General features: G+C 37.8%; 5 protein-coding genes across 5 annotated transcripts; 3 read left to right on the forward strand and 2 right to left on the reverse strand.

Moving 5' to 3' along the window:
• Window positions 1-107: 107 nt before the first annotated feature.
• HUL4 (putative E3 ubiquitin-protein ligase HUL4) lies at window positions 108-2,783 on the reverse strand (the record flags this gene model as incomplete). The annotated part of the gene is made up of 1 exon (XM_056229080.1): window positions 108-2,783. The coding sequence occupies one exon, from the start codon at window positions 2,781-2,783 to the stop codon at window positions 108-110; it is 2,676 nt and encodes an 891-aa protein (XP_056083135.1).
• Window positions 2,784-3,337: 554 nt separating this feature from the next.
• MLO127 (Mlo127p) lies at window positions 3,338-6,676 on the forward strand (the record flags this gene model as incomplete). Its single annotated transcript, XM_056229082.1, has 1 exon — window positions 3,338-6,676. The coding sequence occupies one exon, from the start codon at window positions 3,338-3,340 to the stop codon at window positions 6,674-6,676; it is 3,339 nt and encodes a 1,112-aa protein (XP_056083136.1).
• A 432-nt stretch (window positions 6,677-7,108) lies between these two features.
• GEF1 (Gef1p) lies at window positions 7,109-9,439 on the forward strand (the record flags this gene model as incomplete). The annotated part of the gene is made up of 1 exon (XM_056229083.1): window positions 7,109-9,439. One exon carries the CDS (start codon window positions 7,109-7,111, stop codon window positions 9,437-9,439), a length of 2,331 nt encoding a protein of 776 aa, XP_056083137.1.
• A 159-nt stretch (window positions 9,440-9,598) lies between these two features.
• Window positions 9,599-13,120, reverse strand: URB2 (ribosome biogenesis protein URB2; the record flags this gene model as incomplete). Its single annotated transcript, XM_056229084.1, has 1 exon — window positions 9,599-13,120. One exon carries the CDS (start codon window positions 13,118-13,120, stop codon window positions 9,599-9,601), a length of 3,522 nt encoding a protein of 1,173 aa, XP_056083138.1.
• A 291-nt stretch (window positions 13,121-13,411) lies between these two features.
• On the forward strand, window positions 13,412-15,649 carry NUP85 (Nup85p; the record flags this gene model as incomplete). The annotated part of the gene is made up of 1 exon (XM_056229085.1): window positions 13,412-15,649. One exon carries the CDS (start codon window positions 13,412-13,414, stop codon window positions 15,647-15,649), a length of 2,238 nt encoding a protein of 745 aa, XP_056083139.1.
• Window positions 15,650-15,760: the final 111 nt, after the last annotated feature.

Consider the following 15,760-nt stretch of genomic DNA (forward strand, 5'->3'; position numbering starts at 1 on the left):
GTTTTCTGGTAGAAACCCCTAAATAGTTATAACTTTTATGTATTTCATCCAAAAAAAATCTCTATAAAAATATATATTTGTGTTATGTATATATACTCAAAAGCTATCTACCGGAATCCATAACCTTCCGACTCATTAATTGCCCAAAGTAACTTTTGTTCCAATTTTTTTTTTGATGAATAGCCCCACAGACACACTTCATTGAAGCATGTGTGAGCCAACGGCAAATCATTACTGTCATGTGAACCGAGCTGACTGATTTTGAACGGGATGGTAGAGATACCTGTTGCAGGTATACGATCAGATGCCGTTATGAACTGTAATAATTTTTTCTGTAATGGGTAATCCCAATTTTCGATGATCTCCCAAAACCAGTGAACAACCTTAGAGTTATCAGAAAACCCACCCACATACTTTGTCACAGACCTTAATGATTTGAAATCAAATTTAGTTTGCTCTTCATCCCCACAGACCAGCCTTTCCAACTCTTCGAAATTGAACAACTTTATGGAACTGCATTCTGCGAAGACTCTTTTGAAACCTAATATGAATTTATTGAATTGCGGCTCAATAGATTTCTCTAAATAAAACTCCACCCACTTAGTGACAAACTCGTGCTTATTGTTTTGAGTTATCGAAACGTTCTTACCATTTTCACATAATTCCACCGTTACATATTCTCTGCTAGATTTATTATCATCTAAGATCCAGTTATTATTCCTATAGGTGGTTTCGAAAGTTAAGGAAAAGACGTCTTCGAAATCATTCTTTGTGTAATTAAGCATCTTGATCAGGTTTCCACTTGTCTCCGGAAACAACTCTGAATAATCTTCAAAACTTAAAGGTTCTGAACATAATTTTTTATAAAATGCCTTGGGGAATTGTAAATCTAATATGGTGCTGTTGAAAATGGCTAATGCCATCACGACCCCGAAAAGGTAATATAGTTCTAGTTGGCAGTTATTTTTTTTCGATTTGTCAAAATTTGGAGGATTTATTGCGAACCATGAGCATGAGCTTTCTTTGATGTAGACGAATAAACCATTCATTGGGTTGAACAATGATTTTGTCAATAGGAAGAACCATTCTTTTCTTAACCCGCCTGCATCGATACCAGGTTCGTTAACAAATTCCACCCTTAACGATTTTAGTAAATCGCCTTGATGCTCCTTGATGCATCTTAAAGAATCATGAGAAATAACTTCACGCCGCACTCTGATTTTGAAGTAAACGTCTACTGACTTGCCTTTATCCAATGAAGTTAGAAAGGCCTGCTCAGCTTCATGTTCCATGATTCTACGTATTTCATATTCCATAATAGAAATTTTAATACCGAGTGACAATATAAATGGATATTTACAGAATGAAAATTTTTTTTTTATCCTCGAGTTTCCCCACTCTTCGATCAGTTGATTCATCCTTGTCTTTTGAGCTACTCCTCGCCAGTGATCGAAATCCTGTTTGTAATCAATGAAGTCCAAGGTTATGTTGTAAAAACTTTGAATTGATAAGGCTCTCTGGCCGTTTCTTCTTGTATTGGCTGTATAGTAGGCGAACATTAATTTTGCCGCAGATTTAATGTGCCAATCGTCTTCATATTGAAAAAATTTGAATTTTGCCTTAGCGTTGGTGGGATTCGTATAATCGGAGCCATTCTTTTCTTCCAGGATTGCGCTTATGGGTCTGGTGCTCAGGAATTCATGACCAGTGGTGTGGTGACGACGGAGACGAGATCTCATCTCATCTTCAGGTTTTGTATTATTCGTATTTCCATTCGATACTTCATTAAAAAGTAGTCTGGAAAATTGAAAGTTGATGTATAAGTTCAAAACCTCCACCAGATATAAAAAGTCGCCCGTAGGCATCCTTCGTAGCGACTGAATCAATTGTTGAGAAGTGCTCGCCGATAGATTAGATAAGTACCCAATACATCGTTTAACCAACTCATACGACACAGCCCTTATTTGTGGAGTTTCAAACATGTTTTTGTTTTTCCGATCCCTAATCAGGCAGCTTCGTATTGTGGGTATATTTAATATAATCAGTAGCCACCGATACTGCGAGATGTGCAAACGTGTTTCCTTATCAACGGTCACTCTTTTTAAAAGATCATTACAACAACACAACATGCTATAGTATGGTTTCCTTGTGGGCAGTGTCGCTAGTATACCGTAGAATTTTTGTAAAGCTTCATAGTCCAGCATCTTTACGCTTCTTTTTGCGTCATGAATCAGAAACGACCTATTTAAGACGTTAACATCATGAAACCAGTCCAGCAAACATGTTATTACCGGCTGGAAAATCAACAGTTTCCTATCTTTATCCAATATCCCAGTCTTCTTCAACCGCTGTAAATCATTGTGGCACCTTCTTACCACCCTCTCCAAATCCTCTAGATTGCACGAAATATGCGCACCGGATTTCGGATCGCTTTCAACTGCGAGATCCTTTATAGTAACAGTTACTTGGCATGCACTGCATCGGAATTTTTTTATGGAGATTGGAAAACGTAGCGAGACTCCACAGCAAAGACAATTGAGTGTATTTGAAGAATCCGATTCTTCTTCTACCGCTAAACACGCTGAAGAAATTCGTTTCTTGTCCTTGCCGCTTAGACACTCCCCGTCCTTTACTTTAGCGGCTAAAGACCGCTCTGACGTGGGTCTTCCCAATCTGGATGTCGTATTCCTCATATGAGCTACAGAATGTGACAACAGTTCTTTGGATATTGTTTCACCTCCACCGTCTCTTTTTCCATTGTGTTTGCCAAAAAAAGAAACCATTTCCTGTTTTCCCTTTGCTTATCTGACGTTATCTTCTTCTTCAAAGGAAAGCAACGTAACTAACTCGCTTAAAAAATGTATAGTTTCCCCTGTAAGCCAACAGACACATGCACACACCTCTCCTATTTAGCTATTTTTTTTGATGCGTCTAACTTTGCCACATTGGCGGTTATACCTGGCTCTTTCAAAATCCTGTAACCTCTATTTTTTTCCTTTAATTGGGGTATCACAAAAAAGGGTCCCAGAAGATATGTGACCCTGCCGCCTCTTTTTGCCATCTTTGAACTCTGAAGTATACGAGTTCGAGACTCGACCGTTGAACCAAATGTGGTCGCAGTACAGTGAACGCTACTTCTCTCCTCCTTTCACACAGGTCAAAAAGTTCGTATACCTTATGAAGGCTTGACAAGAGAGTCTTAGTTAGATGCCAGGAACGAGAGTCAGGGTAATTGGAGCGCAGCAGGATGAAACTAAAAGAAACAATGCAAAGGAAGAGCCACCAAGGGATGCTATGTGAGTGATTTGTGGTACGCTTGAGGAGATTTCGTATAGCGATGGTTGATAACATTATAGTTAGTGAGGTCGAAGGACCGCTAGATGTTGTAAGGTGCTTTGTCAGGGAAGAAGATGGACTCCAAGGACAGAAACGACAATTAGTAGTCGTAGGGCTAGAGTACATAGATGTGTTCGAAGGTGTGGAACGGGGAGAGACTTGTAAAGTGCTGAGCCTCAGGACTGACGGATGTACAGTGGCAGCTTTTTACTACAAGGATCATTCTATAGTTGATCGAAGATTTTACATTCTGTTGAAAGCTACGGGGCGATTGGATTTCATCGACATTAATTACAAGCTGGTCAAGTCTCTGGAGACGCAGATCGATCAGGTAAGGTCTGAGCCAAAATTCTTATTTCAGGATCCGCTGCGACCAGCTTTGGTTTTCAACTTGTCGCGCACTGAAATCTACGAGATTTCTACTAAGGATATTCTAAATCTAGCAGAGGCTGACATTAAACTAAGCTATATCACATCTTCGCCGATAGTGTCCATAGACGCATGCATAAATTTCAACGATATTTTAGATAAAGATGGCTTTACGTTGTCCATACTTACACATCCGTACGGGGCGAACAGCTACGAGTTGGAGGCCTGTATGTGCGTATTTGAACCTAAACCAGCCAAAGGCGCCAAATGGCAAAGAACGATCAAAGTATCCTTTACGGATGAGGCCGCAGTATCACAAATACTTTTGAAATCTGTTGCCAATATTGGCAATTTTGTGTTTACGCCTTGGAAAATTTATTTTGTCAAGCACGCACTGTCATCGAACCAAACCATTGGTGGTGAAAAGATAGGCACAATATATCAGGGATCTGGCGCCTTTGCATCCGAACACACACAGAGAATAGATCTTTTGCGACCCATCCTTGCGGAAGTTACATTGAATTATTTAACGTTTACATTCCTGACGCATACGGCTGTTGTTATCACATGCAAAATGAACGCAATATTGAGCAGTTTTGAGGACGACACATATATCTGGGAAAACTTTTCATTTGAAAAGCTTCCCAGAAATAATGCTATGCCAATAGAACACTACCTTTCGGCTTTTTTTGATGAAAATTACTGGATACTGGTATGTCCAGAGGGCCATATTACAATGTGTTCAATTGGAAATGAGGACCGCGATAGTTCCACTGCGCTTGGTTCCTTACTTTGCAAATCAACTTTGTATTCAGATTTCATAGGAAGCTACACGCGATCGCATTTGTCCTGCGGTCTATTGCATAATGGATTGGGATTTTTAAGGTTGAAGTTTCAATCATATATGAATATTTTTGCTGGAACTTCCATGAAGCTAATTTTTCAAACCGAAAACGGTGCTCCTCGTCAAGTTTACTCTACAAGAAAAGGCATCTACTGGGCGGATGCGGATAGTAATATCTACAGGGGCAGTGTGCGAATAGATTCAAAGGTAAATGATAATTTTATTGCCACCAGAGATGGAACTTTACTAACGGACAAATCTATCGTCACTTTTGCCTGTATTAGGAAAGATAAAGAGTGTAACTACGTATATGTCACAAAGCAAGGTCGCTTGAAATGGAGTCATTCACAAGAATCTTATCAAATTCAAAATTTGCATGATAAATTGACTATAGAGAATTGTTGTTTATCCGCTATTTCTAGGGGGGATCATTCCCCTTTGACAGTTCTTATACTAAATGATGAAATGATAGTATTTGATTCCTGTAATCAATTGAAAAGTCGAAAAAAAACTTTCAATAGCTTTAATAATTTATCCTCTATTTTCCTTCATGAATACGAAAATATGGTCTACATTTTCGTATCCGACGTAGAAGGAACCCTTTGCATTATAAAGGCAGCAACGTTGGAACTCTTAGAAAAGGTTAAAATTTGTAAGAAGAAACTGCAGTTTTGCGAAGTACCTAATTCAGAATATGTTTTTATATACACTGCAGACACTACGGTTCTTTTGAAGCCATGTAGTGCGAAAGCCAAATTTGAAATACATGAAGTACACGCTCCGTATCATATAAGTCATTTAGTTCCCGGAGAAAAAGATGGCACAGTTATCATGGTTACTTCCCAAGGTCGATTTTATGATGTGACTGTCCCAAGCGATGTTGGAAAGGCCACTTTTAGCTCTGCATTGGAGCATGTTTCAAAACCTTGCTTCAAATTTGTAACTTTGGAATCTTCTTCAAGGTACATCATCGTTGCTGCTCTACCGGTAGCAAAACAATTGCAGGATAGGTATTCCGAAATTTATGTGTATGACATTAAACAAGTCAAGAAGATTTCCGTATTCAATTTCTTTACCATCAATAATGATATCAAAAGTATAAAATATGAAAACGTCCTGATATCAGATATAATTAGTGTACCAGTCATCAAAAGGAGCGAAACATTAGCCAAAAAAAAAGCTTCTGAACTGTATAAGGAAGTAATTTTCAATTCATGTATTTTGGTGGCTTTGAATTTAAACTCGATAGATGACATCGACAGCAATGACATGAACAATCTAATGTTGTTTTCATTCGATGAGAAATCAGGAGCTATAGAATATCTTTTTGGGATTAACACTGGATTTTCGATTACTGGGCTGTATAACTACTACAACAGTTGTGTCTTGGTTTACGGGGAATCAGTGCAGGCTTACCAACTGAATTATTCAGTTCATGAGGATAAGTTCAGCATAGAACAAGTTTCAAATAGGCTTCATATTTCTGGTGTTGCCATAATATTATCTATATTGTTTGACGAAGGTAAGGCAAAGATGGCTAGGAAGCAACGAAATATAGATACCTGGGTTTATTTGGAAAAAATGGTTCTACTTGACATACGGAAAGGTATGATGAGGTTCAATGTCATCCACACAACAGATGGTAATGTCGAAAACATACTATTGCAAGTGCATTCTCTAGACCCACTTGAGAGAGAGCTTGTTAATAGCGTTAATGACGGTGAGAGAATGATTACTGGTTCAGCAACCACAACTTTCAAGAATACTAGATATCTCTTGAACTCGTACGGCAGTCAAAACCTCACCTTATTCAGATATACGCTTGATGGTGAGGAAAGAATAGATCAAACTGTACACGAAGTTGCTGCACAAGTGACAACTGTTAAGTCGGTGGGAACCAATGATTTTGGCATTGGTGCATTCTTAGATAAAACGACTTTCACTCCCTTATTCTTGGTCAATACCTTAGGTAATGGTTGTTATGTGATTGGATTCTTACACGAAGAGTCGGCTATCTCATCGTATAAGCTATCTGAAGAGAAGGCAACGTTCACAGGGCCGCGTTACAAGTTCTTTGGTTTCCTTACCCCTCAGAAAGACAATCATGCTGTTATATCAGGGAGTTAGTTTGTTATTCTCGAACGTAGACAGTTGCAAAGTTCTGATCCTTTATTTCCTTGCCTTTTAAGCAAGTTTATAAGACAGCTTTGTTTTTATCGTTGTTCTTCGTTCAAAGACATTTGATGCTAGCCTATATAACGTAATATACATGACTGTTGGGTTCGAAGACTGAAAGCTTGTCAAAATAAATATATCTATTACTTACCAACTTAGCATGCATTTGCGGCTTTGATGATTACATAAATGCTTTAGTCTTCAATAACTTTTCATACTGCTTATTGTAAATAAATCCGGATGATTTTCACCTTATAAGAATAGAGGTGTCGCGATCTCGAACTGTTAAAAAAAAGGAAAGTACCACCTGTTCTCATTACCATCAAAGCACGCCATAAACAAAGGTCGGTAAGTGTTGCTTTTGCATTAAATTTCTCAAAGCTAATGATAACAAGGTATGTGCCAATAAACCAATCGATTGAGGGTGGTGAAGATGGCGTTGATACCAATAGATTCGCTAATATTCCAGAGACGCAAAATTTTGATCAATTTGTTACAATTGATAAGATTGCGGAGGGAAATAGACCGTTGTCCGTGGAATCTGACAGGAGCTTTCTTAACTCAAAATACCAATACTACCGAGAAGTCATATGGGACCGTGCGAAGACGTTTATTACATTGAGCTCTACGGCCATAGTAATTGGTTGCATAGCTGGTTTCCTGCAGGTTTTCACGGAAACTTTGGTCAATTGGAAAACGGGCCGTTGTAATAGGAACTGGTTACTTAATAAGTCATTCTGCTGTAGCAATGTTGTCAATGAAGTAAGTTCCGCAAGTAAAGTGGTGTTGAAAAGACAAGAATTTGAATGCGAAGCACAGGGAGTTTGGATCAATTGGAATGGGCGTGTGTCCCCTTTCATGATTTTCATGCTTTTATCAGTCCTCTTTGCTTCAATTAGTACATTGTTGGTAAAATATGTTGCTCCTATGGCTACCGGTTCAGGAATCTCAGAAATTAAGGTGTGGGTATCTGGTTTTGAATACAACAAAGATTTTCTGGGTTTTTTAACATTGGTCGTTAAAAGTGTTGCTCTTCCTTTGGCTATCTCTTCAGGGTTAAGCGTAGGTAAAGAAGGACCCTCCGTCCATTATGCAACTTGTTGTGGTTACTTGCTTACGAAGTGGTTACTAAGAGATACACTAACGTATTCTACACAATACGAATATTTGACAGCGGCCAGTGGAGCAGGTGTTGCGGTTGCCTTTGGTGCTCCCATCGGTGGTGTCCTTTTTGGTTTAGAAGAGATTGCCTCCGCTAATAGATTCAACTCCTCTACTTTATGGAAATCCTACTACGTTGCCTTGGTAGCTATAACTACTCTGAAATACATTGATCCATTCAGAAATGGTAGGGTTATTCTCTTTAATGTAACATACGATAGAGATTGGAAAGTACAAGAGATTCCGATCTTTATCATTTTAGGAGTCTTCGGTGGTTTGTATGGGAAATATATCAGTAAGTGGAATATAAGCTTTATTCATTTCCGCAAAATGTACTTATCTGCATGGCCAGTTCAAGAAGTCATTTTTTTAGCAACGCTTACCGCTTTTATTTCCTACTTCAACGAATTTTTGAAATTAGACATGACAGAAAGCATGGGTATATTATTTCATGAGTGTGTCAAAAATGACAATACGTCAACTTTTGGACACAGATTGTGCCAACTGGACGAAAATACGCACGCGCTTGAGTTTTTGAAAATTTTTACTTCTCTATGCTTTGCGACTGTTATCAGGGCTTTGTTGGTTGTGGTATCATATGGCGCCAGAATTCCAGCAGGAATCTTTGTCCCCTCAATGGCCGTTGGTGCTACATTCGGCCGTGCGGTTAGTTTGCTTGTAGAGAGGTTTATTAGCGGCCCTGCCGTCATTACTCCAGGCGCTTATGCTTTTCTGGGTGCAGCTGCCACTTTAAGCGGGATAACTAACTTGACTTTAACCGTCGTAGTGATAATGTTCGAATTAACTGGTGCCTTCATGTATATTATACCTGTTATGATCGTAGTTGCAATAACAAGAATAATTCTAAGCACTTCAGGTATTTCTGGGGGTATTGCTGATCAAATGATTATGGTTAATGGCTTTCCATATCTGGAGGACGAGCAAGAAGACGAGATCTTAGAAAAGTACACTGCAGAGCAGGTTATGTCTTCAAAATTAATCACTATTAATGAAACCATTTATCTCTCTGAATTGGAGTCTTTACTGTATGATTCAGCCTCAGAGTTTTCCGTGCATGGTTTTCCAATAACCAGAGATGAAGATAAGTTCGAAAAGGAAAGGAAATGCATTGGATACGTACTAAAAAGACACTTGACCAGTAAAGTAATGATGCAAAGTGTAAATAGTGCGAAAGCTCAAACAACTTTGGTATACTTCAATAAAACCAACGACGACTTAGGTCATCGTGAAAATTGTATTGGATTCAAGGATATTATGAACTCGTCGCCCATAACGGTGAAGCCGCAGGTTCCAATGTCCTTATTGTTCCGTATGTTCAAAGAACTTGGTTGTAAGACTATCATCGTTGAGGAAAGTGGAATTTCAAGGGGTTTAATCACCGCTAAAGATGTTTTGAGGTTTGAAAGAATGAAGTATCGAGAAATTCATGGTGCAAAATTTACGTATAACGAAGCACTGGATAGAAGATGCTGGTCAGTCATCAATTTTATAATCACAATATTTTCTCCTAACCGAAATGACAACATTATTTAAGTAGACATTTAAGTAAAAATTAATAGAGAAATAATATGGGCCATTTAGAAATCATATGATACAGTCTTTTTATTGGTTTATTTACTTCAGCTCCGCTCACTTTTTATTTAATATACGCTAACAAAATGCTCTTGGAATGCATGCATATAAATGCACAGCTTAATCTTCACGCCATTTACCGGTCTTTTTGTATTGAACGTAGAGCGCTCTGAAATATTGTTTCCCAGGTGCGTCCAGGAAAGCGTTTAATTGACTTAGCTCGTTTTGAGATAATATATCAAAGATTGCATAGACACCAGGTTGTAAGTTTTTCTTGATGTTTGAATTGAACTGCGTGGCAATAGACAATCGAATATACTTAGTTAAGACAACAAGAACATTTCTCCTGATGGATTGTTTTATTAAACTTATCTTGGAGCTTAAGTTGTTGCTCGACCCATTTTGAGCATTTGATACATTATAAGGTTCACAATAGTTTGTTATTAATCTGGCTACGGCATTCGCTGATTCCGTAGAGAATGTACCATCATACATTGCTATTACATCCAGTAGATGGCAAAGAACGGAGTTTATTAAATGGTGGCGACTGGAGAACTTAAACCTGTGAACCAATAATATATGGTCTATAACTTCAATGATATTAATAAAGCATTCATTGACTTCCACAGTTGACTCATGGTTTAATGTTAGGGAAATGGTCTTTAAGCAAAAAGGAAGTAACATCTCAATGCAATATTGGGAGAACAACCAAGGTTTCGAGACTAAAAATTCCTTGATAGCGTTGAACAACAGCAAGTACGACCTATAGCCAAACTTTTCGACATCACAACTAGTATAAGCTTCAAGTAAAGCCAACACAAAAAGATGATGCCCAAGAATATTGTGCCTTGTGATTCTTTTTGAAATTGTAATGAACATTCTTACAAATTTCTCAGCACAAGCTTTTTTAATGGTGGAGAACGATTCAGCACTATTCCAAAGAAGACGATTGAAAGGATCGGGACCTTTCTCGAGACTTTGATCCAAGCAGAACCCCAAGGCATTATCGCACGTAACTGTGTGGTTGATATTCAGATACTCCGCAAAAATGTATTCCAAGCGATCCTCCGCAAGAAGTGAGTGAACCAAGAACATTTCTTGCTCTTCTTTTGAGTGGTACAATTTGTTAGAATGATATTGACGTATGATTTTAGAAAATATTGCCAAAATGTTTTCTTTATGCTTAGAAATATTGCCTTGTCCGACCGTTTCAATATCGTACAATGCAGCCATAGATGTTCTGAGGAGTGGAATTGTTCTAGCGTCAAACTGTTGTGAATAGTTTTCCATAATCTTCACGGCATAACTTACTACAATATCTTGAACGCCCCTATGCTGGTTATTTGGTTTCAAAAACTTTGCGACAGTAAATCCAGCAATAATGAGCTTACTATCGCCATCTGGCAATAGCATTGTCTTTTTGATGATGTCATATCCAGTTTCCAGGAAGCTTTCACTTACAGTCTCCTTTGCCTGCGACAAATGATTAGTCCAAACTTTTTCAAAAATGGATACTCTGCCTTCCATTTCCGTTTCTTCGTTATTCTCTCCTGAAATGGCCATTTCCGGAATCACTATTGTTTTCTCACATAACTCAAGAAAATCTGTCTCAATGTTAGACTTAAAGGTCGGACTTGACAATAAATGGAGAATACATTTTTGGACACCAACATCTAAACAAAGAGGTTTGTCCATAAGATTGTTGATAATGGCCACTCTTACATTTTTGTTGATACATTGAATAGGAATTTGAATCAAAGCGTCTAAAGCGAAAGGCTGGTTGTATGAAGAAGCCAGCTTGCTTACTATAGCATGTGTGATATTTGCCTCTTCGAAAATGTCATCATTGTCTAATAGCTGACACAAATTTTTCGAGTTTGATAAAAAGGACTGGATCAACGAGGAGATATGCTCCTTTGTAAAGTTGTTGTTGATAAAAGTTGCAAATTTGGACACAATAGAAAATGATAGGCTGGATCTAGTTTCTTCATCAAGATTTTCAAAGTGCTTCATGAACTTTTCAATGACACCAGTAGGGTCATATGACATATACTCTCTCAGTTTAAAGCAATAAAAGAACAATTCTTCAAGTTTTCCTGATGTATTGTCAAAAAGATTAGAGGAGAATATGTATTCGATTTTCTTTAACTCCTCTGCAGGGACGATGTCGTCATATACTTCCATTATATTGTATTTTAAGTCCCATTGAAGACTGTTATCAAAAGATTCCAAAGCAAATACTTGAGATACAATAGGCTTTAATTCATCAAGAGTCGTTTGAGATACACTTCCTGACAGTCCTTTCAAACATATGCATATTAGGTACAAAGGAACGCTATTGGTAGAACTATGATTGATCTGATCGAACAAAGTTTGTGATAACCTCTTCCATTGCAATGTAGATAACGTAAACAGCCGTTTTGTTATTGACTCGACATATGCAGAACTACTTACTAAAAAAAAAGAGTCAGGTCCTTTTGCGGAACAGTACTCATTAATTCTAGCGAAAAAATCTGCTAATTCTCTTGCATTCGCATGCGACTGGATTATTAAATCCCAAATACGAGAACCGAAGAGAGGACTGGTAGCATGTTCCAGCTGAACAAATTCAAGTAAACGGGTGATGTGTTTGATGGCAATTTCGATATCTAATTTCAAAATGGTTGGTATCAATAATGATACTCCAGGTTCATTACTGGAATTTAAGGCTTCGAGTAGCAATTTTTCAAGAAACTCTTGAGATAGAGTTTTTTTCGATTCGGATAAAAGAGCCAAAAATCTGCATCTTAAACTAGGTTTTCTGGCAGCCAGAACGGTAAATATAGCTTCCAGCTGAGCAAAATTATCTTTCGCCAGAAAATCGACGAAAGTAGCAAAATAATAGTAGGCCATTTCGTCAGTAATTTCCGATGCATTTTCTTGAACAAACTTTTCGTTCAATTTCATATAATCTACGCGTGGTTGTAGAAGGAATTTGCCAATAAAATTAGACAGGCGAATGGAGGATTGATTTGAATATGCAGGTTGTTCAATCTGTGAAAAATAGTTCAGAGTTGGTAGTAACATGTGTTTACAGTAAGCGATGGCAACTTTGTTGTCCGCTGTGATAATATTGTCAATGTGGGTCAGATTGCAAGCGTCTTGTAAGTACGAAAACGCAGCATCAGAGGTCGGACATGAACTTAACCCATTTATTACTTGTTCTAAAAGTTGAAAAGATTCCTCAACGGAGAAATTCACTATTAAATAGCTATTAATGGAAAAAAATGCTTTTACAAACGAGCTGCTACTGCTCAGTTTGTCCTTGGGCCACAATTGGAAAGTTTTTATCATTATAGAGACAACTTTTAATTTTTTGAGTAGTTTTTTTATTGATATTGGATCATCGATGGCTCCAAGTAATTTTCTGATAATGACCCAAGTGTGTTCACTAGTCTTAAAATCATCCAAATTTACATTATTAAGCCTATCAATAAGTAAATCTAGGACAAAAATCTCTTTGTTTGGGAAGTAGACGTTCAGTTTATCGAATTTTGAAACTATCTGGGCAATTTGGTATGGTTCTGTGCTCGTTGAACGCAACAGTTTCGACAAGTCTTGAGCATTCTCCGGGATAGAAAGTTCTTCTGTGAGTTCGCTCATATTAACTCAAACACCGTGTTCCCTACCTATCTTTAACAGCAGCAGACGCCAAATAAAAATCTAGTAAGAGATGTTACTTCTGCAGCAGTCAATGCCTTGAGCTGTGATTATATGCTCTCCTCAATGATCATTTTGAGATGAGTTGGCTGAAATTTTTCAGATCGCGCATGACGGACTTTTTTTTAGCTACATGGAAGTAAAGCTGCGTACAAGAAAGAGTGGTTGAGGAGACACCAAACATCTAATCTCTGATAAAGACAACAAAGAAGAGTCACAGTGCAATTACAGAAGATGGCGGCGGAGGATTCAGAACTTCTACTTATGGATGTCGATCAATTGGACTTCCTAGATGACGGGACGGTGCAAAAAAATGATGACATGGCTGATGACGATGAAGAACAATTCTATGAAAGAGATCCAGTCAGTGGGGCTATCCTGGTTCCTATGACTATAAATCATCAGCCCATTAAAAAAGATGGAGAGAAAGTACCCCTGAAGTTTAGATTGGGGCCAATTTCCACTCAAAATATGGGATTTATAACTGCAAAAGATAACTATAAACTTTACCCCGTCAAAATTCCTAGAGTTGATACCAGTAAAGAGTTCACCACGTACGTGTCGGGTTTATTTGAAATTTATCGTGATTTGGGTGATCATAGAGCATTCAACGTACCAACCATTGGGGTCGTTAATTCTAATTTTGCAAAAGAACATAATGCAACCGTAAACCTGGCTATGGAAGCTATCCTGAATGAATTGGAAGTATTCATCAACAGCATTAAGGACCAGAATGGAAGACTGAATAGATTTTATGAGTTAGAAGAATCTTTAACCGTCCTAAACTGTTTGAAGACAATGTACTTCACATTAGACGGTCAAGATATAGAAGAGGACAGACCAAAATTCATTGAATCATTGTTAAATTGGATTAATAGGTCAGACGGCGAACCGGATGAGGAATATATAGAGCAGGTTTTTTCAGTTAAAGATTTAAAATCTGGTAAAAAGGTATTCGAGACACAATATTTTTGGAAACTTCTAAATCAATTAGTACTTAGGGGCCTGCTCCCTCAAGCTATAGGTTGCATTGAAAGATCACATATTCTAACATATCTAAATGACACATGTGCCGTTTCATTCGACGCAATAGGTGACTCCGTTGAGCTCCTGAAGCAATACCCAAGAGATTCTTCCAATACATTTAGAGAATGGAAAAATTTGGTGCTAAAATTAGGTCAAGCCTTTGGTGGTTCTGCCACTACTATATCTGGTGAGCTGCGGGATTATATTGAAGACTTCTTGTTAGTGATGGGAGGTAATCAACGAAAAATTTTGCAATATTCAAGGACGTGGTATGAATCCTTCTGTGGGTTTTTATTATACTATATTCCCTCGTTAGAATTATCGGCAGAATATTTACAAGTATCACTGGAATCTAACGCTGTTGATGTAACAAATGATTGGGAACAATCATGCGTTGATATCATTGGCGGTAAGATACACTCTATTCTACCGGTAATGGAATCTTTGGATAGTTGCACAGCTGCATTCACTGCTATGATTTGTGAAGCCAAAGGCTTGATAGAGAATGTGTTTGAGACTAACAAAAGTTTCGGTGAATACGGTCACGAAGATAATGAAATGCTCGAGGATTTATTCTCTTATAAGAATGGTATGGCATCTTACATGTTAAACAGCTTCGCTTTTGAGTTGTGCTCACTGGGTAATAAGGAACTATGGCCCGTTGCCATTGGTTTGGTAGCGTTATCTCTCACGGGGACGAGAAGTGCGAAGAAAATGGTGATCGCAGAGCTGCTTCCACATTACCCATTTGTTACAAACGATGATATTGAGTGGATGCTAAGTATATGTGTGGAATGGAGACTACCAGAAATAGCAAAAGAAATATATACCACATTGGGTAACCAAATGCTGTCGGCCCATAATATAATTGAAAGTATTGCAAATTTCAGCAAAGCTGGTAGATTTGAATTAGTCAAGTCCTATTCATGGTTACTATTTGAAGCGTCGTGCATGCAGGGACGCAGATTGGACGATCCTGTGTTGAATGCCATCGTGGGCAATAGCGCCACTACAAAAGACGATGTTATGATACCAGAAGACATTTTGAATTGCGTAGTGACAAATGCCATGCGTCAAACTTTAGCGCCATATGCCGTTCTGTCACAATTTTACGAAGCTAGTGACAGTGGAGATTGGGATCAAGCATTACATTTATTACTTTTGCTAATTGAATTCCCTTATTTACCAAAGCATTATTTGGTTTTGCTTTTAGCAAAATTTCTGTATCCAATTTTCCTCTTAGACGACAAAAAGACAATAGATGAAAATTCGGTGACAAAAATCATTGACGTTATAGAAACTGAATGGGATGAAAATGATGAAAAAAGTTCGAACCTGTATGAAACTATCATTCAAACAGATAAGATTTTACCTGATAGTACAGCGGAGCTGTTAAAGAATATAAGAAAAAAGTTGAATTTCAAGTTATGTCAAGCCTTCATGTAAATCGGTACAGTGGTTTTTTTTTGAGATAGTATTTTAGGAAACGATAAAGATAAATAAATTGGAATAACAATATATATCGGCATTAATTATTTTCCTCTTGAAAACTGATCT

This window comes from Saccharomyces kudriavzevii, assembly GCF_947243775.1.
Source record: "Saccharomyces kudriavzevii IFO 1802 strain IFO1802 genome assembly, chromosome: 10".
NCBI lineage: Eukaryota > Fungi > Ascomycota > Saccharomycetes > Saccharomycetales > Saccharomycetaceae > Saccharomyces > Saccharomyces kudriavzevii.